The sequence below is a fragment of the Syngnathus typhle genome, linkage group LG1 (genome assembly GCF_033458585.1).
Source record: "Syngnathus typhle isolate RoL2023-S1 ecotype Sweden linkage group LG1, RoL_Styp_1.0, whole genome shotgun sequence".
Classification (NCBI taxonomy): Eukaryota; Metazoa; Chordata; class Actinopteri; order Syngnathiformes; family Syngnathidae; genus Syngnathus; species Syngnathus typhle.
Genome location: NC_083738.1, coordinates 19,305,732 through 19,328,327, shown reverse-complemented (window position 1 = coordinate 19,328,327; position 22,596 = coordinate 19,305,732). Strand labels below are relative to the sequence as shown.

The 22,596-nt window shown below is 40.0% G+C and overlaps 1 protein-coding gene across 2 annotated transcripts in view; it reads right to left on the bottom strand.

Annotated features, from left to right (window-relative positions):
• Window positions 1-22,596, bottom strand: part of LOC133160667 (follistatin-related protein 5-like) — a 70,880-nt gene that overhangs the window by 46,261 nt on the left and 2,023 nt on the right. For both annotated transcript variants that reach the window (XM_061288556.1, XM_061288566.1), the window contains exons 2-4: window positions 15,713-15,851; window positions 8,822-8,852; window positions 2,829-3,071 (exon numbers count right to left, since the gene is read on the bottom strand). In XM_061288556.1, the coding sequence (XP_061144540.1) occupies window positions 2,829-3,071; window positions 8,822-8,852; window positions 15,713-15,841 (403 nt within the window). In that variant the 5' untranslated portion in view covers window positions 15,842-15,851. The remainder of the gene's footprint in view (window positions 1-2,828; window positions 3,072-8,821; window positions 8,853-15,712; window positions 15,852-22,596) is intronic.

Below are 22,596 nucleotides of genomic sequence, written 5' to 3'. Positions count from 1 at the left end.
TTCGGTCTCTTTGTGTGTTGTGACATGTGGAGAGATTGACAATAAAGCTGACTTTGACTTTGACTTTGACTTATAGTTGTATTGATATCATATCACAAGAACTATGTGCATACACACTAAATACTTCCCCTCAAATAAATACTATATTTTCTCTCTCCAAAATAAAAAATGTTCAAACGAACAATTTGATGTTTGAACAAATATCCAACTCTCCTCAAATGAACTGTTTGGCCCTCCACCACTTCTTCTGTTTTAAACTCATTTGGCATAAACAATTAAATAATACAGCAGACATTCACGTTAATCAACCATATGAAAAAAATACGCCTCACCTAAAATCAAAGGTTTAGCCCCGCCCCTCCCTTTCTTGCAACTTAAAATAACCCAGACCTCGCATCAAATGTATATCACAGCACAGTGTGATAAGGACTGTCCTGATCTGGTGACATCCTACCCCTCAACTAACTCGAGCCTTCCGTCAACACAACAAACAAAGTCTTGTGTGACTGTGCTGCAACTAAACACTTCCATCCTTTCAACATAATATTCCATCTGTAATTCCACTCTCATATAGTATGTTAATAGCTCACCTTGTGTATTTATGCATGGCTTTCAGATTACAGGCCATGTAAAGTAGGAGGACTGCGGATATGTAAATTCCATACAAACGCCGCAGTACAAATGTCTTGCGATATGCATAATATGTTGTTTTGGGCATTCTATCTTTGCGACTACATGCTGCTGCGAGTTATCTATTATACAAGCAAAGCACATCTGCCTCATTGTGGATTAAAACATGATGATTTATTCATCTGGTCACTATCATATTTTTGTAAAAGGGAGTCAGCTTGAGGAATTGGGAGCGAAAGCACGTACGGATATCAAAACCATGTTTGCTGCGAGGTGCCTGTGGACATTTTGGATTGGGGAGAAGATTTGTACGCTGCAGGGATGGAAAACATTGAGTGAAAGTGCTCCAGTCAAACACAATTTAGCAACATGAAGTTTGGTGTACTTTCTATCATGAGTGCAGCCATGAAAAAAACGAAAGTCTGCTATTTTCAGGGGTGCATATAAACATTTTGGTGTGGTTCTCATATAAGCACCAGAGGTTGCACCGGAGCAGCAACAAGAAATGAATTTTGAATACAATCGAGTTAGCGTGTTGGTGTGGTCCTTAGCAACCGTTTGAGTTTTTCCACGTGGCAGCTTCGAGGAATTAACTTGCCCAACTATGACTTGTAATATGAGACTGTGTGAGACAGCTAGGTGATTTTAAAACAGATAACGGCAGCCGTCCACTGCCCGGTCTTTTGTGCACCACAGACCATTTTCACGTCTTTTGACGGACTGCCAAAGACGCGTCGCAACGTCAACGAGATGAAGTTTGATGACTTAATGCCATTATGCAAGAAACTTTTATAACTGTGCAAGGTCAGAGTGAAAGGTTTTTGTCTGAGTATGGCCTCACTTTTGGATTGATTGATTGACAGCCGTACCGTTCCATGAGCGTTGGCTCATATCGAGAAATTTTGTGTTGTGCTAATCCAGTGCTTCTCAATTATTTTCTGTTACGCCCCCCCTAGCAAGAAGAAAACTATTCTCGCCCCCCCTCCCCACCGTGACTATCCTAACTTGTCTTGTAAGTCGTAAAATGTTGCACTGTCGCAAACGTGACAGAAGTAACAATGAGAGCGCCACTGCCCCCTGCTGTAGTAAACGCGCAATTACACTTTATTCTAGTACTGCCCAAAAAAAAGCCTGTTCCCCAGGGTCACGCGCCCCCCCAGGAATAGCACCGCGCCCCCCAAGGGGGGCGCGCCCCACTATTTGAGAAGCACTGTGCTAATCTAACGTTCCAAGTGCATCGTCCCGTCTCTTCCTACTTTAACTGCAGTTAAGCGTCACCTCGTAATGTGTTGTTTCAGCAAGCTCCATAAAAATGCCTTTGACCGGCGTGTAAAGTCACATCATCAACTTTACTGGAGCATTGCCATTTTATCCAGTCCATAAGTCAGAAAGGCCCAGAGTCGGCACTTTTCTCTATCTGCATGCCAGAATTGGAACCTACTTCCAACAGTACCAAAGATTAGATGGGAAGCCAGTAATGACGTTTGGGAGGTTGCCAAAGAGATGAGTGGAGCAGCTGAAGTTTGGCTGTTGATCACTTCTATTGCTCTTTGTGTGTAATGTTTGTGTTCTACATTGAAAAGTCAACTTCTCATCAAGTTCTGAGGTCAAGCTACAGCTTTTTATCAAGTATATTATAACTTAACAAAGCAATTGAGACAAACTGAAAAGAAAGTGGTGATACATATAGTGACGAATTTAGATGACCAGCCCCCACGTGTTTTTGTACGATATCGTGCAGTTCCAGTGCAGGCACTTCCGCATGACTTTGCATATTGCCAAGTTTCCCCATTTAGCCAAATCCTCAGTTGCATCACCTCAGTCCAGATCAAATGGTTTGAACTCTGAAGTTTTGTGCAACTTTAGAGCTATTTTTCTTCTTACGTGTTGGAGTCAGATTCCAAATTGTACAACTCTAGGGATGTTCCACTAGTTAAGTCCACTACTTCAGTTTCAAAATCATGTCATTGGTGAGCATTTCAGAGCTAAGCCATGACATTTAGGCACGGAACTGTCAGGATACACACTTCTGAAGCACCTCATATCACCATATTGCCGGTATTAGCAAAAATCCCAGTATAATCCAGTCGGAAAGGCAACCGGGATGTTGGATCAGCATCTGTAAAGGTTACTATTCGTTGCATACAATACCCCGCAAATCCCACATATCCTTCACAAAAGGTCACATGAGCTCCTACCTTTGTAGAAACACTCTTCGCCGTGAACGATTTTAATCCTGCGACGTTCCGAGCAGGACGCGCGGTGCAGCTCACAGTGGTTGGGGTAAAGTTTCCCGTCTGAGCCGCACACAGGCTTGTAGTGAGGTTTGCAATGCTCCAAGCAGTTACACTCCCCTCGACCCATCTGCGGATTGACGGAGCAACGGCGGCCCAGGCCGCAGTGCTCGCATGGAGGCGGGTCGCTGTGGTGGTTCATCAAACCTGGAAACGCAAAAGGGATGAAACAAACCGCAGATGGTCACAAAAGGTAAATCTACCTAATACCCACACAATCCATAAATAACATACTTGGTAAACCAAGAAATTGATTTAATATCAAGCATTAAGGGAGCCAAGACCAACTTCAAGACTTGAGAGCAGAGTTTGAAGGGTTTAGATTAAGATCAAAGCTCGAAGGAGAAGAAACCAAGTACAAGATTATCATGGGTTGGGATGCGAATCATGGCCAACACTTAGAGGGCTTTGAAATTCAGGCTCTCAGGCTTGAGCCAAATCAAGAGCCAAAACCAAATTAAACTTGGGATTTCAAGGAGTCGAGAACAAGACATGGTGTTGTGGTGTAGTCATGTTTAGTCACTTCTCATTCTCATTTATTTATCGATGAATGATTAAATATGTAGCGGATCAAACTAACCCATGAACATTTTTGTTAATATAAGTCTTGATATTGGCAACACCAAACATATTATTTCAGACGGATCAAATAGAAGCGCTTGCTAAAATGGCAGGCCTCAACCGCTGGGCGTGCTTGTTGGCGTGAACAAACCGATTTGGAAGCTCTGGCATCTTCCTAATACACACACAGGCACGGACACATTGATATACACACACACACACACACATACACGCATACACACACAGAGGCAAGCGCGCTGTGACCTGAATGGAGACAGTCAATTTGCCACTTTATTAATTTCCGGCGGCTCTCCTGCGTAATGATTATTCCACGAATTTGCGCGCCGCGGCAGGGGCGAGCGTCCTGTGCCACCGGCGGGGTCATTGAAGGGCGCCCTCATTTGTCCCCCGGACGCTTGTACGACCATCTTTTTGTTGGACGACAACAGGGAGAAGATTCTTGTTTCCCCTATGACCCATGATGTTCTATAATGCCCAAATATTATCGAATGAGATTCGATACGAGAGATACAGTTTTTGTTTGAGAACATGATGTGCACACTTGTGATTGACAGTCGCCACCAAAGGTGTATTATTCTAGTCCTATTCGCATAATTATATACACATAATTTTATTATTAAATATATCATTATCATGAAAACCGGATGCGCTCGAGATAACAAGATGGGTGGATTTGGAATCAGCACAAAAAAGAACTCTTGAAAGGTTTACTTGCACCAGTGTAATTTGAAACACTAATATCAGTAAACTGTCCTAGCATCTAACAGTAGAGTCAACGTCAGAGATGCATTTTGACTGTCAGACCTGGCTCATTATAAATGTAATGTTACAAAACCCCTTTTTATTGGTTTGCTCACCAACACACCCCTAAGAGGACATGCAGAAGAACACAGACAATACCATGACACTTTTACAGGTCTCAGCTGGAGTGCACAGCGAGTGTATTTTTAGCACACCTGTTGTCATGCAAAGATGGACTAATGTATGCACGGGTTTCATTAAATACGCCACCGGCCGCAGATTTTTCCCTCCCCCACTTTCACGGAACCAGCACGGTGCCACTTTGCTGACAAAGAAATGATGGAAAGATGTTTTAGACTCAGCAAAGACAAACGTCAAGCCGAGATGGAAAATGCGAGGGGGAAAAAAAAAACACCCTTTGCTTTCTCACCCCCCTTCACACGGTCCCTCCCTCTGCTAATTGCTGCACCAGTGACAACACTTGAACTCCTGCTGGCATAAACAAGTCGTGAAGATTTTATGAGTAGCTATTTGAGGCCTAAGAGCTTTCTCCTTCCCTTCGGAGAAACACCACTAAGTTGCTTGGCTTTGAAACATTGATGACTTCTACCTCACTGAGTCTGAGTTTTATTATTTTATTTATTTATTTTTAACGGGGGAAAAGAAAAATCTGCAACTCTCCATTGGGTTTAGGGTCAGAAAATACTGGAGTTTGCGTTCACTCTGGAGCTATTCAGTTGTTGGGTTTCAAAATGCTTTGGTTCATGTTCACATTAAGGCTTTGAACAGCAAGCAAACTCAAATGTTAATAATTTTCTTTTTTTTTTAATCGGTAGACGCGGGCAAACATTTTTCAAATGTGGCATCGTTTTTTATGTTAAAAACTGGTGAATCCAAGGGAGATGACCTCTGCGTTTTGCAAGAAACCCTGATTGCAAATTAGGTATTTATTCCATAAGTGGATAATGCACTCGATGACTAAGGCACCACTATTTGGGGAAATGAGTCTGCTTAAAAGAACAATGCCTACTTGTATTAGACATCTGATTTATATGGTAAAATCATCACTTATTGTTCCTACAGGGAGGTATTCCATTCATGGCAAAACATAAAATGAATTATTTATGCATGCTGGAGGCCATGAATGAGATGTGTTCCTCTGTTTCAAATGTTCATTGTTCTAATTAGACTAATTGCCTTTGTGCTTTCCCAAAAATTTGTTTGAGAAGATTAGCCTCCAAATGTGTGCAGTATCACGCAAATAAGCTTTGTTGCATAAAAGCCATAGCAAATAATGAAACCTATTAAAGGTTGAGCAAACACATGCGCAGAACACATTAACGACAAGCATAATTGGGTGAGGCACTATTTCTTCCAAGACTAACTGCGGAACAGCAGTTGTGTAAACAAGAGCGGTCGCCTTTGCAGAGATGTCGAAGTTTTCAGATACTGTGTTTTATCAACACATTAACTTTCTTTGAGTGAAATGACAAATTTACTAATTGTGTTGTCAATTATCATAAGAAGAAATTAGACTATATTTGATGAAAAATATAAACATAACAGACACATGATTACTTTGATTTTTTTGAAGCGTAGTTACAGCACAGAAAAAAAAGAGATAAGATGCGCCATAATACGGGGCCCAGACCAAGCGGGGGGTTTCCCGCATTTCCACAGTATGCAACCTTTTATATGCATCTGCTCGCATACACACATAAATTATGGTTGAAAACATAAGTGGGTAAAATATAAGACAAAATGTTTGGAAACTACAAATTCTCACAACCTAAATGAATAAAAAAAAAATCAATATATATTATTATATATATTACATTAATATATTAAAACTACAGAGCAATTGGTCAACAAAATACTGGTACACTAAAAATAAAAAAATATATACAATATACTCAAAAAAGAAAAAGAATTGCCAACATACACAATTACGTAGTACACAAAAAACTGAATGGAAAAAAATACAACTTATTAGATAATATAAATAGAAAGAAAAATACAAACATGTATAACAAAATACTGAAGAGAAAATATGAGGCAAAATATAAAAAATACAAAAGTATTTGAGAAAATAAAAAACTGAGAAAAAAAACCCTGAAAAAATGACAAACCTATTAAAGAAAAGATTTTCTGAAAAGTATTGCTTGAAATGGTTCAACCTCTACTTACGAACGCTCTCTCGGCATACAAATGAAGGTAATTATGCTGGAGATGAAGGCTGACGGATGAAAAACGTGCCAACGAGTCGCCGAGGCGTGTAAACAAGATCTCATCAGAGGATGTGCCCTTCGAGGCCACGTTCCGACGCGAGTAAGATGCGTCTTTCAACATATTAGTCACATTGATTGTCTCCGGCACTGCCATCACGGTGGGAAATATTTCCCGATTCGCCAGGCACAATCTCCAATTACGCCGCCGCGCTTTTGTCACGCGGAATTGTGCTTCTTCTTCATTTCAAATTGCTACTTAAAATCAACAACGAATTTCAAGTGCACCGCTCAAAAGGTCCATCCATCCATCCATTTTCTGTACCGCTTTATCCCCACGGGGGTCGCGGGCTTGCCGGAGCCTATCCCAGCTGTCATCGGGCAGTAGGCGGGGGACACCCTGAACTGGTTGCCAGCCAATCGCAGGGCACTCAGAGATGAACTACCATCCGCACACGCACTCACACCTAGGGGCAATTTGGAGCGCTCAATCGGCCTACCAAGCATGTTTTTGGGGATGTGGGAGGAAACCGGAGTGCCCGAAGAAAACCCACGCAGACGCGGGGAGAACATGCAAACTCCACACAGGGAGGACCGGAGGTGGAATCGAACCCGCACCCTCCTTACTGTGAGGCGGACGTGCTAGCCAGTGCGCCAACGAGCCACCCGCTCAAAAGGTATTGATTAATTTTTTCCAAAGCACGAGATGTGCACTTTGTCGGCTGGATATTGTATTAAATATCGCCTTTGCCTTCACACAACGAGAGATTTTAGGGGCGGGATCATTTAAATCAGTCAGACGATGACGTCGCATCAGGCCATGTTGGGTTGGTTGGTGGACAGTGAGCCAGCTTTTGGGTGGTCTGCCAAGCTAAATATTGCCTGAAATTGATGAGTCAAGAATTTGTGACGAGCTCTCGTTGCGGGGACTCCAAATTAGCGAATGCGGCTGCCATTTTTTTGGGTCTGTCATGCGACAGCCAAATCTTTTTAGTCCTGGTGCACGCCAAGAAAAAAGAAGCGTATCATTGGTCTCCATTCATCTTGCTCGGAAGTATCACCTCCACCATGACGATTCTGATTATTTGAATGCAACCTTTCAATTTAGTGTATTGGATATGTCTAGATATCCTAGTAGATTTTTTTCAATGAAGAATTCAGGATTCAGTTTTAGAGATGCCGCCTCTGCTGTAGTTTATCACACACACATAAAGGCTCTGTGAGCCACTTACAATTTTTATCAAAACTGAAGACGGTTTCTGTTACAGTCCGTTCGATTGAATTTTCTTTTATTTGCAACATATCTTTTCCAGCTATACAAATACTACTTCTGCTATTAATTTCACTTTGTGTGATGAGGTAATAATGACTGCACGTGTGTCATTTTTGCGTTTAATCATACTATTTGCTGTCACAATCCGTTCTTACGTGACTGAAAGGGTAGGCATTTATTCATCCATACATTGGCCAAGGTCTTTGCTCTGTGTTTAGAGGATTTTTTGGGTTGTTGTCTGTGTGAACTCTACTGCTTCATTTTGCTGTGAAATCCCATCTGAGAGCTGGACACAGCCTGTAAAACGGAGACATTAAAGCTCAATTGACCTCACTTGTGTAATCATCAGAAGGCGGCGAATGTGCGTGAGGTGAAGCCTGAATTATTTATGACTTCCTCCTCCTCGCTCTCGTCAACGTGGCGGCTGCAAACGAGTTGCTGAAAACAGACCGGAGTGAGACTTTCCCTCCGGGCGTGTTATGCGCAATTACTACCACGACCTTGTCGACGTCCGGTTTGGAAGGAGAATCTCATGCTCATTTGAGGACATTTTGACAATATTTGTTATTACTTTTTTATGCAGCCCGGTGAGGAAGGGTGGAACTTTTTTTTTTTTTTACCTGATCAATTAGCAATTGTAACGCCTGTGCTGCTAATCCACAAAATATAGATGGAATTCACGCTGCTGCCACTACAGACTTCTTTCCCATGTTTACGCTTCCACCTTCCTTCCGTAATGTGTGTGCACTCTTCGATGAAAACAAGGCTCTAAAATGGCCACTTCGGACGGATGGAATTTTCTTTATGTTGGTTTTCGCGCTGGGATCATTGGGCGGAGTCGTACGTTTGCACATTTGTGCACCATTGTGGGATGGAAGTCGTCTTTTCCCAGTCAATTAGCGCTGTCCCTTATTTGCATAACATTTTGAAAAAAATGTATATACTGTACAATATTAAAAATTACACACACTCGTCCCTACTGATGCACAACATAATAGCCATATTTCACCTAAGTGACATACGTTCTTTTGCTAGGGATCGAAAAGGAGTGAGGGAATCACAAATTGAAAACTTACCCTTCATCTTTACGCTCTCGGTGATTCCATCCTGCAGGATAAAGAAAAATCGGAGTTAAAATAAACCATGCAAGGTGACATGGAACATTTTTCCTCATTGAATAAAATAAACTTCTACTGCTATGCTACATGACATATAATAGACACAACATACTAGCTGTCATATCATTATAAATCTGAAGTCGATTCTAATGCAACAGGTGGCGCTATAAACAGTAAATCCAACAAAGACCATTTTAGCCAATGAGACACGAGAAGAAAGACTATCAGACTCAATAAACACCAACAAATTGGGACTCGTCGTATCTGTGTCCAGACGAATGAATAATCGCCAAATATAATATAGTTAATAAACACATAGCATGTAAAGAACAAATATATCAAATAAAAAAAAGAAGTTAACATGCATATAATAATAAGAAAAGATAGAACACGGATTCTCTAGTGGTACTTGATAGAATCAATGCTTAAGTCCATTTTGGTTGCATTTAATTTCAATATATTTGTACTTTTTCTCTCAAAACTGTTTTTAAGTAGGATTTTTAATTAATTCCTAAATGCTACACGTTTGAATGAATGTTAAGCACAGCATTACTTTTCAAACTGTGCAATGATGTTGGCTTACAATAATAAAAAATATACTTGGAACAAAACATATATTCAGGTGGCACTTGCCGTAAAAAAAAGAAAGATTAAAATGAATGTAAAGTTAATTCATTATTTAAAGAGAAAAAATAAAATAAAAAAATAACTAAAACTGTGAATAAGTTACAAAACTTAAATAAGAGGACATTATTGTGACATCATTTGAATAATGTCTTTATATTTAAAAAAAAATACACTGAAATGGCAAACATATATTTGAATCCTATGTTTCGATAAACACGGCCTTGTTGTTTCCCCCTTTCTTCAGCCACCATTTCCCAGTAAAGACAGGGCATGAACATCGAGGAAGCGATCTTCCAAACAACTCCGCAGGCAGCAATTTTTGTCACAGTGAACCTGATTATTCTCCACAAAGGAATAAAAAGCTCACTCACAAGACCGTGGAAAGTGTCTTGGGGAAAGAGGGAGTGGTGCATTTAATGCTGCTGGAAAAGACAGTTTGAATGCGGAAGAAGCAGACATAAATATTTGATTTCTGCAACATTTGTTCTTGTTCTTGCTCAGAAAACTCCAAGCTGCCTGGCTGGCTAGCTGGCTGGGGAGGTGTTATGAAGAACAAGATGCATTATGCAACAGGTCAATAATCAACAGCCACAGATGCTGCTTGCTGAAAATGCTTGCTGAAAATAGCCATGGAAAACATCAAAGCCCACGCTCAACAAAAAGCGATTAACTCCAGCTTGATATGATTCATGACATTCGAATGATCCACTGAAATTACAATGGGATTCATTTAAAAAATGATTGGCTTTGATTATGAAACAATTCTGTCAAATTACGAGATAATACATTTTAGGCTACTCTAATTACGATACAATATCCTTTTGATGACGCCAAAATATTTTACTGCAATGAGGTACAATTCACTGCAATCGCGATATGAAAAAAATTGCCTCGATTACAATGGGATGTATCGTTCGCTCCATTTACGATACAATTTAAAATTCGATTCACTCTAACTACGACACAATTCACTGCAGATACAACATGATTCAATCCAAGACTGACACAATTCTCTCTTGATACAATTAACTCCAATTAGCATATGATATGATTCCCTCCAATTACAATGAGATAAAATACAATTTACTTCAATTCTAAAACAATAAAATTCATTCAATTACAATACAAGGCAATTTGCTCCAAATACGATACGGTATGACTCGCTTAATAATACAATTCACTCCAATGATGATATCATGTGATTCACCCCAATTATGATTTGGCAGTCCCTATGATTCACTCCAACTGTACAAGAAATGTTTTTCTTATATATTTTTTTATTTAATTTAAAGCTCTACACGCTATTTTTAAGGGCAATGAGTGCCGATGACTTGGGGGTCATAGTTTGTGGCATCCATCCATTTTCCTTATTACTTTACCTCATGGGGGTCGCGGGCGTGCTGGAGCCTATCCCAGCAGTCATCGGTTAGTCGGCGGGGGACACCCTGAACTGGTTGCCAGCCAATCGCAGGGCACACAGAGACAAACAATCATCCACACTCGTACTCGCACCAAAGGGCAATTTGGGGTGCTCAATCAGCGTACCATGCATGTTTTTGGGAAGTGGGAATGGGAGGAAACCAGAGTGCCCGGAGAAAACCCACGCAGGCACGGGGAGAACATGCAAACTCCGCACACGGAGGACTGGAGGTGGAATTGAACCCGCAACCTCTGAACTGTGAGGCGGACATAGTACTAACGCAGTATCCCAGTTTGTGGCATATTTACACTTAAATGTATTCATTTAAATTCAGTTATTAATATGTTCAATCGTAAACAGATTTTAGCGGGTACAACAAAATAGTAGTTGTCTCAGAAGTTGGTTAAATGGGAATGTTCTTGCAAGAGTAAATTAAAAATACAGGTTTTTGATGACAAATGTTGGATAGTTACTTGCAGTGAAGGGTGAAATGAATACCTCTCTATTTTCATTTTAGTGGGCTAAGACGGCTGAGCACAGTAGTGGCCACCTGTGACTGCATCTTATTCCTGCCTCCTCGCTTGCAGTGTTGAGCAGCTGACATTTAGCAAAGATCCACAGGTGGAGGCGACATTAGCCCAAGCCTTATTTGCATAGGATACCCACACACACAATTCACACTCATTTTGTTTGAGTGATTTCCCTCGGGGCTCCTGGGGGCAGTGAAGCAGCTCGCCTCCCACCTGTAGGGGGCACCATTCAGCCAAACCCCTGGGTGACCACCCACATCATCTCATAATTTCTGACTATCTCTTTGTAAACATTCCATTCCGAAGTGCTTTTTTGTATATCTATATCTATACTATATAGACAGATATACATATACTGTATATAAATCCCCAGTGTTTGGATTTTGACCAACCTGACCAATAATTATCAAAGCACTTTAACAAGACCACCTAATGATTTTTACCAAATGTCTTTTTTCGTAGCTGTACCTTTTGTATGAAAATGGGTGGTTTCTAATTCTATTTCAGCTTTGTTTTTTTGGCCTCTTCATCACAATCCGCCTCTCCCTTGCGGACCTAAACACCCAACCCCAACCCCCCACTCTATTCCATCCCCACTCAATCCATGTTAATCTGGATTAGCTGCGTAGCCCGGCCAATGCACGGCCGGCAGTCTGCGGGATTTTGCGCGAGCACGTGGCTGGCCCTTTGACTCCATTTTGTTTGTGTTGACGTCATTGCATGGTGTATGAGAATACAACCAAACACCAGAATGAAAATGATTCATAGTGTTTTTGATGGAAACATTTTGGTAAAAGGACGGGGATTCACAAAAATAACAATCTAATCAAGTTCTCCACTGTTTATAAGTGTGCAGTCGCAGTGTGGATTAGATCTTTTTCAGAAAGTCTCACATTAAACTTCCGAACAGTGAAAAGTAAAATACTCCGGATCAAATGGGAGGACAGACGCACAAACATCAGCGTTCTGGAGGAAGCCAGGATACCGAGCATCACCACCTTAATAATGCAGCACCAACTCCGATGGACAGGACATCTCATCCGCATGGCTGACACCCGCCTCCCCAAACAGATGTTATACTCCCAGCTGGAGAGAGGTCCGCGAGCCCCGGGCGGGCAAAAGAAACGTTTTAAGGACAACCTCAAGACCAATCTCAAGAAATTCCAAATAACATCTCGGGACTGGGAGCGCATCGCCTTGAACAGGAACTGCTGGAGGGCAGCGGTGCAAGAAGGTGCAGCACATCACGAAAAGGAACTCCGCCGTGTCGCAGAAACCAAACGACAACTCCGAAAGGAAAGACAAAAACTGGCTCCAGCACGACCACAACCCACCGCCACTTTCCCCTGCCCACACTGCACAAAAATATGTGGATCCCGGATCGGCCTCTACGCCCACCTGCGGACCCACAAGTAGACGACCCTGAAAAGAAGACCGTCATACTCGTTCCGAGTGACTGCCGATGATGATGATGATGATGATGATGATTAAAGGAGATAAAGACGGATTTTTGTTGTTGTTGCTAGCTTTAGTGAGGACAATATATTTTTCTGCTACAAAGCTACATCTATCTGTATTTTTGAATGACAACTGTTGGGACAACATTAAAAAATCCACATCGATTAAATTTGCTGTTTTTAACCCTCTTGCAAAACAAAAAAAGTCTAATATTTGCCTTCAGAGAAATCGAATGACACAAGCTACTTCTATTTCCTTTGATTGATGTAGTATGAGTGATGGGACTGCTATTAAACAAGATACAAGCTCTTTTAATGTTGTAGCGAGCATCTTTAGCAAGCAAAAGATACCACAAAAAGGTCTGAGAAATCCATGTGGGTTTTGGGAAGCAAACTGTTTGGAAAAGGGCAAAATCTCTCAAAAATCTCAGTCTATTGATTTCTTTCTCTATTGATTTGAACTTTGGGTTTTTTTCTGTTTGATAAAGGTCGAAATCTGTCAAAAATTACAGTCTATTGATTTCTTTCTCTATTGATTTGGACTTTGGTTTTTTCTTTGCTGCTTTTTTTTGTATTTTTGCTCTTGCAGAGAAAGTCTAATATTCAGCTTCCGATTTCTGTCACTATGGAGAAAAATAATGATACAGCAATCCTGTCTGAGACACACCTTTGATTTATGTAGTATCCAATGAGCAACGGCACGGCTATTAAGTGAGATAAAAGCCGATATATGGTGTTTTTGCTGGTTCCTTTTGCAAGTGCAAGCTTGTGTACGCCTCATACCACAATGTTGGACAAATCCATGTGGTTTTTAAAAGCTGTTTGGAAAAGGGCACAAATCTGCTTTGGGGGTTTCAATCATTTTTAATGATGGCTGTGATGCTTTTTTTAATCATCTTGCTGAAAAAAGTCATTCTCTCCCTTGATTAATGTAACATCCAATTAATGATGCCACTGCTTAATTAAGGTATACAAACCTTTTTTATGCTGTTGCTTTTTATATATTCACATATAGAAAATCCACGTTACTTTTTTTAATTACCACTTATTGCAAAATAGCAGAAACTATTCTTTTGTTGACTGTATATGTGCTGTTTTTTTTTTTTGTATAACACATTTGAGAAATCGCCAGGGACTGTCAAAATGTGCATCAATCAGTGTCACAGCCCCTTACTATTACAGTGATATTTCCCCTCATTAGAAAATACATGATATGAAGTTTTCTGGACTGGAAAGGGTGACTGAAATGGATTCATATCATTTCCATTCATAATTTGAGGTACATGTCTTTTGAGATAGAATCGCAGTCGCTGAAAGACTTCTACTCGTATCTCAAGGCACCACAATATTTGAACATCAGAGATGCTGCCTTTGCAGTAAAAGTCCATTATCTTAGCTTCCGATTGATATTTGTGCTGAAAAAAACGAATGACTCGGCAGTCCTGTCCGAGCCGCACATTCATTCCTTTGATCGATTCGGTTTCCGATGACGGATGGCACTCCTATTCAGCGAGACAAAAGCAGAACATTCTTTTTCTGTTGTCGTGCGTTAACGCACAATAGCATCGCTTTGAATGCTTGCCTCAACTGCTGTCACGATGAATAAGTAACTGAGAAAGTCACTGATTTGTTGGAAGTGGCAGAAACGGATGAACATTTTGATCTTGTGTTGTCTTTCTTCCATGTTATCTTCGGACTCATAAAGAGTAGGCTTGTCAAAACTATGTGGGTTATTTTCTGTTATTCTAACGTCAACTCTGTAATACTGTATTAACCCTGTGATTATGCGGAGAAAAAAAACTAAAATCAAAGCAAGAATTAAGCTCTCAAATCAAGGCAAGATATTTCATGGTTGTTTTTTGTCTGACAAGAGCGTTCTTCTGATCTGGCAGCTTTTGCAGAATTCTTTTGCTTCAAGCAGTTGTTTGATTGAGATGTTATTATTGGTTCTGAATAGGTTGAAATACGAAATACAATATTTATACAAGTGTAGGTAATGTGCACTGGAGGGATTTTTTAGGCTTTTTGTTTTTAGAAGAGTTTTTCAGGTTTTACTGGCAGATACTTTTTTTTTTCTTTTTTGTCTTTCAAGTTGGAGCTTGCAGCGATATAAACACTTGTTACATATGTTAAACTGACAGTAGAATATTATTAAAATCATTTTGGGGGAAATCATCACTCTTTGGCCCCATCTTATGCATCTAATTTATTTGTCACTATTATTTCTTAACGTATTATGTTGTGAATAAAATATACCAATCAGAGATTCTAGTAGAGACGGCAGGAGTGACCAAGTCGTTTGCATTGCACACATCGTCGTTCATTAGGGCTCATGGGGAGGCACAGAAGCACTCAAGGGATAGGATGTTGGGATTTGAAACACAGCAACCACGTGCGCCCACGTGAGTGTTCCATTCGGTTCACCAGATAAAGACTCTCAAGTTTTAGTTGATTGTACATTTGAAAAAATATCAAACCGGTCATTTTTTGGTCTTTGGGCGTTTCGTTTGGCCGAAATGCCAGAGGGGGAGGAAAGAGTGGAGTGAAGCTAAATTTAAATCTTGCTAGCAACGTCATACTCCAGTACCGTACTCGTATTCCACTAATACATTTTCATTATTCTAGGTACGTAATTTTAACTTTGATCAAGTTAAGATCCACTGGTCCATGGCACGACGATTAGGTGTGATAACAACAAAAGGTTTTTTTCATTGCCAATTGCTATCACCACGACATAGAAATTGATAACACATCGCCGATCATTCAGACAGGAAATCCAGGCATCTAATGGTAACCATACGAGGTAAAACAATACCTTATGTCGGAATCTCAAGACAGGCCGATAGGGATGCAACCCCTGGTCATTGTTAGGCCTCCCGTCTGCGAAGAAGACTGCCAGCGCTGCCAGTAAAATGGCTGCTGACCACCATCCGACCGCCGCCATTGGTCTTGTCCTGTTGGGGAAGAACAAGCCCCAAAACATAATGAGCAACGTCACCCTTTTAAAACGAGGCTATCAAATATGGTCTCTGTGATTAGATCAATTACGAGGAAAAATAGACGCGTCGCCAGGAGTTGAATTTTGGGGGAAGACAACGAGACAACGGATTAAGACAATTACAGCAAGGCCTTTACGAGTTAATGAGGCTTAGATTCCACAGTCGAGAGCAAACATCTTTATTCATACGAGTAACTCAAAGAATTCACTTTCCGCCTGTCCTCAAAGAACCGCTCCATTAGTCATCGCGCTGAGGCAAAATAATGTTGCAAGTGTGAAACTAAAGTGTGTTAACGGTGGGGAACGAATATCAGGTCATATTGCTAATCAGTCAGACTCACGAGAGCTAATATTTTCTAACACTTGCGCATTTTTTGCCAACCTCTGCCCGCATCTTATAATGAAAACTTGAACGACTTAAGGCCACTCATCTGTCAAATAAGTAAACCTTTATACCAGATAATAAACCTCTAAGGAGGTGAGGCACATATTTTATATTCGAAAAATCAAATAGCATGCACCCCTAGAATGAAATAACAATGATTTTGTCCAAATTTACTCCAAAATAGACTTGAAATCTGATGATAAATGAAATTGATTACAGAAAGTTTGATATTGTCTTAATCATGCTCATTATAGGCTAAGAAGAGTTATTATTATTGCGACTTTTGCCAACTTTTTCTATCACCCTTGCCAAGACTAACAAAATTAAATTTCCATACGACATACTCATCTCAAGTTTCGATGAAAATTACATAAGCGCATGCACACGCGCATACACTCACATGCACACGCACACACACTTTTCACTGGTGTTAGCACTGCTAAGCTCTCCATCTCGTGCTTAGAAAAGCCAGATAGCATCTCCGCCCTCTCCTGTTCCTGCATGCCCGACGAATGGAAGTGACATGCTTGCTATGTGGCTGCTGATTAGCACAGAATTAAGGAAAAGAGCATGCTTCAAAAAAGGCAATTAAGAAACAACTAAAAAGGTAATAAATGATACAAGCAAACTTGCTGCTTTGGAGTCTTAAAACCTTCACAACACTAGTTATTAAGTTGCGTCTCCGTGGGGTGAGTGTTCAAGGTGCTGTGATAATCCGCTGGGAATAACCGTTTGAAATCCAACATGAAGCATTTTCAAATGTTTGCTGTCAGAAAAGAAAAAGAACAATGTTTTGCCTCCAATTGCTTCAAGACCACAACCTGGAACTTGATAAATGATGTTTAAAAAAAAAAGGACCATTTTCTAGTTGTAAGAATTAAAACAACAACAATTAAATGTTTGGTCATGAGTGATGTTGATCTCTTTCATTTTTATGCACAGTAATTAAGTTGAAATACAAATAATATTTAAATATGAATAAGTTCAAATCAAAATCATGTTTGAATATGAATAAATTTAAATAAAAATAATGTTTAACTAATAATACAGTTGATATAATATTCAAACACAGTTTATTGTAATTTTTGTGCTTTGATTTTGAAATACACAATAACAATATGTAGTAAAATACTAATTAGTTGTAATTCTCATTTTACACTTTTTTTCCAACTCATTTGCCTTCTTATCTTCAAACAACAGAACAATAATACAAAGTTTTCTGGGGAGGGCTTGCGGAAAAATGTTGTGAAAGTTCTCTGCTCGCCTAACCGACTTGCACCTTTATCAACCACCGGCCTCGTTCTATTTCCCGCCGTTGAGGTGCATCCCACCCCATCGGGAGTGGCGCATGCAGCTGCTTCTTCTCCGCCTCGCTGGAGCCGCAATAGCGGAGATAAAAGTGAGCCGGATTACTTTTTCTCCATCCATATCGTCTCCTGGCAGCGGGCCAATCAATCTCTTTGTGTTAAATTACTTATTAATGACGCCGCTCTTGGGCTGATATGCACACACACAGACACACAAACACACACACATTCACGAATAGTTTACTACAGTAGATCCGTTAAAGTTTGCCACAAAGGTAATACAATTTGGACTTCCAACATTTCTTGGCTTGTGCTATTTGTTTTTTCTTTCTCCTCAGAAGAAAGTTGCGGGTTAAATGTCATCAGATTTTTGTCATCTCTCTGCATCTGTGAGCTTTATATAACTCATTCCGAACTGCTTTGGTGACATTTTTTACAGACAAAATCAAGAAAATTCAAAGGATTCGCAGTTTAGTTCATTCTTCTGTCTAGTCGATGTGATTTTGTTAATTTGATAGCAAAGTATTTAGGACAAGTTCATCTGTGATGGATTCCTGGAAATAAACAAAATTGATTATAGTTAGCCTTGACTGATTCAACCCATTGGGTATTTTTGCGGGTCTATTCATGAAAGACATGCCGACCAAATATCATGTTGCTTTGTGAAATGGGCTTCAGAGGGTGAAGAATTCCAACGTGTGTTACCCAAAGTTGTAAACTGGCTGCCATCCATTGCACACACACAATAACAAAAAATCTTAGCAATTTTGGATTGTCCATCTATCTACTACACATGGTTCAAATTACTAATTGGACAAAATCTCTTGACTTTAAGAGCCTGGACATGGGAAAGCTGAGACCAAGATGGCCACATTAAACTGCTTGGTGGACTCCTTTTCTCACCTTTTGAGGTGTTGTTGAGACTTGTTTGTGGGTTTACTCATGATACACATGTCTACCAAATCTTGTCACACACAATGAAACTGGCCATGGTGGCTGAATTTCAAATTTGAAAAGACTTTCAGAATATGATAGGATCAGAACAAAAACGTTGATGCTTCATAATTTTTTGGTGTCCATCGGTCTAATATACGTGGTTCAACAATGTGGTAGCAATTGGAAAAAATATTTTGAAAGACACCTGGAAATAGCAAAAGAACACTAAATGATTTACTTCAAACCAAAAAATCCTGTCTGCTCAGTTATGGCTTTTTGAAACATTTTGTGGCTCTACTCATTAGACATGCCTATTAGATTTCATGTCCACATGTTAGGACAAAAACTGCCTCCCTATGTCGGTTTAACATATTGTCTGTACACAGAAATATTAAAATTTGGCAGCAATAAGACACATTTTGTCACGGCGGGTTTCTGTGAAGGATCGCTGAAAATGGTCAAAATGACACTAATATGACCATTTCAGGTCAGAATGGCTTCTTGAGACGTTTTTGTGCGTTTCCGTTTGACTGACATGCCTATTAAACGTGAGCGAAACTTGCTCCAGGGGCTTGAATTTTGAAAAAACTTCTGAGTGCTGCTACCCAGCCAATTTTTCTTTGCACAAAGCGGGCTCAGGCTCAAAAGAATCTTGTTCAAATTTGAAGGGATTAACTTAAAATGTCAGCATGAGATTAATTTGCAATAATATCCGATCCAAAATGCTACTGTCCTTTTTTCAGTGCAACCTATTTTCTTCTCTACTCCACAGAGTAGCATCTGTGTGACATTTTTTTTCCAATTAGAGTACAGGGGATGTTTCATTTGAATAAAATTGCCATCCAATGTTTATTTTTGGCCCATGCCAAAGAGTCGAGTGCGCTGATTCTTAAAGTGTGGGGCAATGCGGGCTACCTCTAGTGGTAAGCAAAAAGATCAATGAAATATAACTGAAACTTTTTTTTTTTTTTTTAATACAGTACAATGCATTTGTTAAGTACAGCTAAGTCATATTCAACTCGAGTGCAATATATTTGAAATGAATCTTTTAGAAATATATTTAGGACAATTTTGTACTGTTTTACATAAACTTGTATGTGTTATTTTTTAACATTTAAGTACAGACTTTTTTTCCCTGATATTGAAACTCCGCATAATGTTAGATTATTTTGATTATATTTGGTGATACTTTAAGTAAAGTAGTTTTAGGTAGCATTTTATGTAAAAAGTGAGAGCCACTGGTCTAGGTTCAGGCAAGTGTGGTCAAGGTTGGTCCTGGCAATGTTGTGACTGTCGATCTCACAAAAGTAAAACTCAAAAACATAACTATCAATTACTTGTACGTATTTGTTTGAACTTAATGAAATGTCTTATGGGCTGCTACACTTCATCTGACTTCTATCTCAAAAGAGACACCATACACAGGCTATTGTCCTGCTGAGAACAAGACCGCCCATCCACTTCCAAAGTCATCTGAGACTCATTAGTGCAGTGCTTATTGAGCGATGTGAACTCTCGTTACCCTGACCACATTCTCATTTACACTCACCATCTTCCTATGAAAACTCAATGATGACACAGATATTGTGTGCAAGGGAGGGAGACATGACCTCACTTGGACCACTGAAGCCTGTTGGATTAGGGGACGTATTATGGACATTTGACCCCTGTTGGGGACAACCGATACAGAAAATGGATGGACTTTTCTTGTCATAATAATAATAATAAATATATACATATATGTATAGATATGTATATCATAAAACAACAAAAGAGGGACAAACTAAAAACAACTTTCATTTTTCCCCTAGGTAATTCAACATATGTATAAAATGAGACAGCTGAGACATAGGAGAAAGTGGAAAACGCAGGAGCAAGAGACCCGGGGCAGTCGGGGGGGCGGTGCAGGTGGTCTCGTTCATCAAACCCACATATGCATGCAAGAACATATACCCCAGGTAGCTCAAAGCTATAGTACACGGGCTGATGATTCAAGATGTATTTTTCTCTGCGGTGTGTTAGCACAGCAATGCTCTGTGTGTGTTCAGTCCAAACATGGCACAAGGATGTTGTAAAGCCTGACAGTTCCTCAACATGCGCATAACAAATGAGGGTCAGTGATTTCCCTGGGGGTGTCAAAGGTGGTGCACCTCTTAAAAAGTCTGGAGCAGGTTGAAGAAATGACAAGTCAGTTGCCAAATATTTGCAGCCAATTTGCTATGGCGCAGAGAACTCTTCAGCCAATGTTGATCTTTTTCAGCCCTCTGAGGCCACCATACTTTAGTTTTGTTTGCAAGAATAGGTCAGCGTAGGCCTCATTACAAACCAAGTCTACAGCAACCAGGATGTGATCCATGAGGTCAAAGGTAGTGAAGCACGATACAGCAATACATTTTTCATACAGCGTCCGTATCGAATATCATTAAGCTGTGCAGGGGTTCCTTCTGGTCAGGTGGCTTAAATTCCTGGACAACAGCAATAGTGTGGGTCTGTTCCAAACCTCAGCCCACATTCATGTGTCATTTTTTTGTAGTTATTACCAAAACAAAAGATGTTGTTTACCGTCAGCCTGCAGTTTCAAGCTGTTCAACCGCTTTCTGAAAGATTTATTAGTCATGAGAGGAAATATGGTCCAACATTCTCCACGGAGCATTTTCTGCTTACTCTGCCGTGAAATGAAAATTGTATGGATGCGCCATAAAAAGTAAAAAATAAAAAATAAGGAAACAACAAGAATGTTCAATTTAAAAAGCTTTTAGGGTGACAATTGGATTACCAGACCCAGTGACCTAAAGCTACATAAAACACATAATGTGGTCGCGTCGTGAAAATGTCAACGTTTAAACTATGCAAGATGGCCCTCTTGAAATTGCTTCATTTCTTTGTCATTATCATAAATCACCACTGTGAGAGCATTACCGTCACCAAAAACTCAGATAGCACTTTCAGAATGTTCTGAAAATGTCCCTCAATATGGAATTGGGGGAGGAATGTCTGCTGTTTCATGGCTTAAGGCACACACAAAATTCTTAAGTCGGGCCCAAAAAGGACACAGGGAGTCAACTAATTGAGGGTCATTTTTCAACCAGGTGTACAAGACAGACTGTTAGTTTTGGTCATTGGATGTGGGTGGAGTATGGGGAAAATTTTGACATCTAACAAACTCTCTACTGACGTATCATAAAACAGATTAAAAAAAAAAAAAGCCGCCCCTCAAGTGAGTTTCACTTAGTAATAGGCAATTTGGTGAGCACATCTATCATGAGGAGACCAACAAAAAAAGTCTCAAGAGGCCATACACTGAAAGACACAAGAAGTTTGCCTTTTGGTTGAAAGCCACCATATTGGGCATTTTTTTCACATTTGTCGAGGTCTTTCAGGATAAATCTGTCCCAGTGATCAACCACATGTATGTGACGGATGCAAATTTGCAAAGATTTTGTCCAAACAGAGCATAGTGGCAAATTTTGATGACTCGCCATAAAACGTGAAACTCTAATAATTTGACTCTCCAAGCACCAAAGCCTGACCAAAAAAGAAACAATAACAGTTGAAATGGAAATGTATCACTGCAGGCAGCTTTAATTATACTTCCTCCACTTTTGGATTGGCAAACTCCACACATTTGCCTGCCCGTGCTGCCAGCATTGGCACGCGCGCTCATAAGGGAGGCAACGGTGCACTCATTACATCTGAAACGACTCCAGTGGTGCAACTTTGTACACTTTTTAATAGGCCCGCCGAGTTGTGTTTACACACTACTTGCTGGAAGAATTGTCCCTTCAGTCCTTTTACCTGGACGCTGAGCTCACCAGAAGATCATCAAACATCTTTAATTGGATAATTAACATGTAAATATTGTATTAATAGGACGGGATCGCTCAAAAGCAGAAACCTACGTTATTGCTGATTACTAAAGACATAAAATATAAACTTCCTTATAGTAGATTTGTTACTTACATTGCCAATGCCACAGAACAAAATATTCTGTGACTCTTGAAAGACTAGCCAAAATGCTCTAAATGTGAATAAACGGTTGTACATTTGCTTCTGGAGGCAAACAAAAAAGCAGA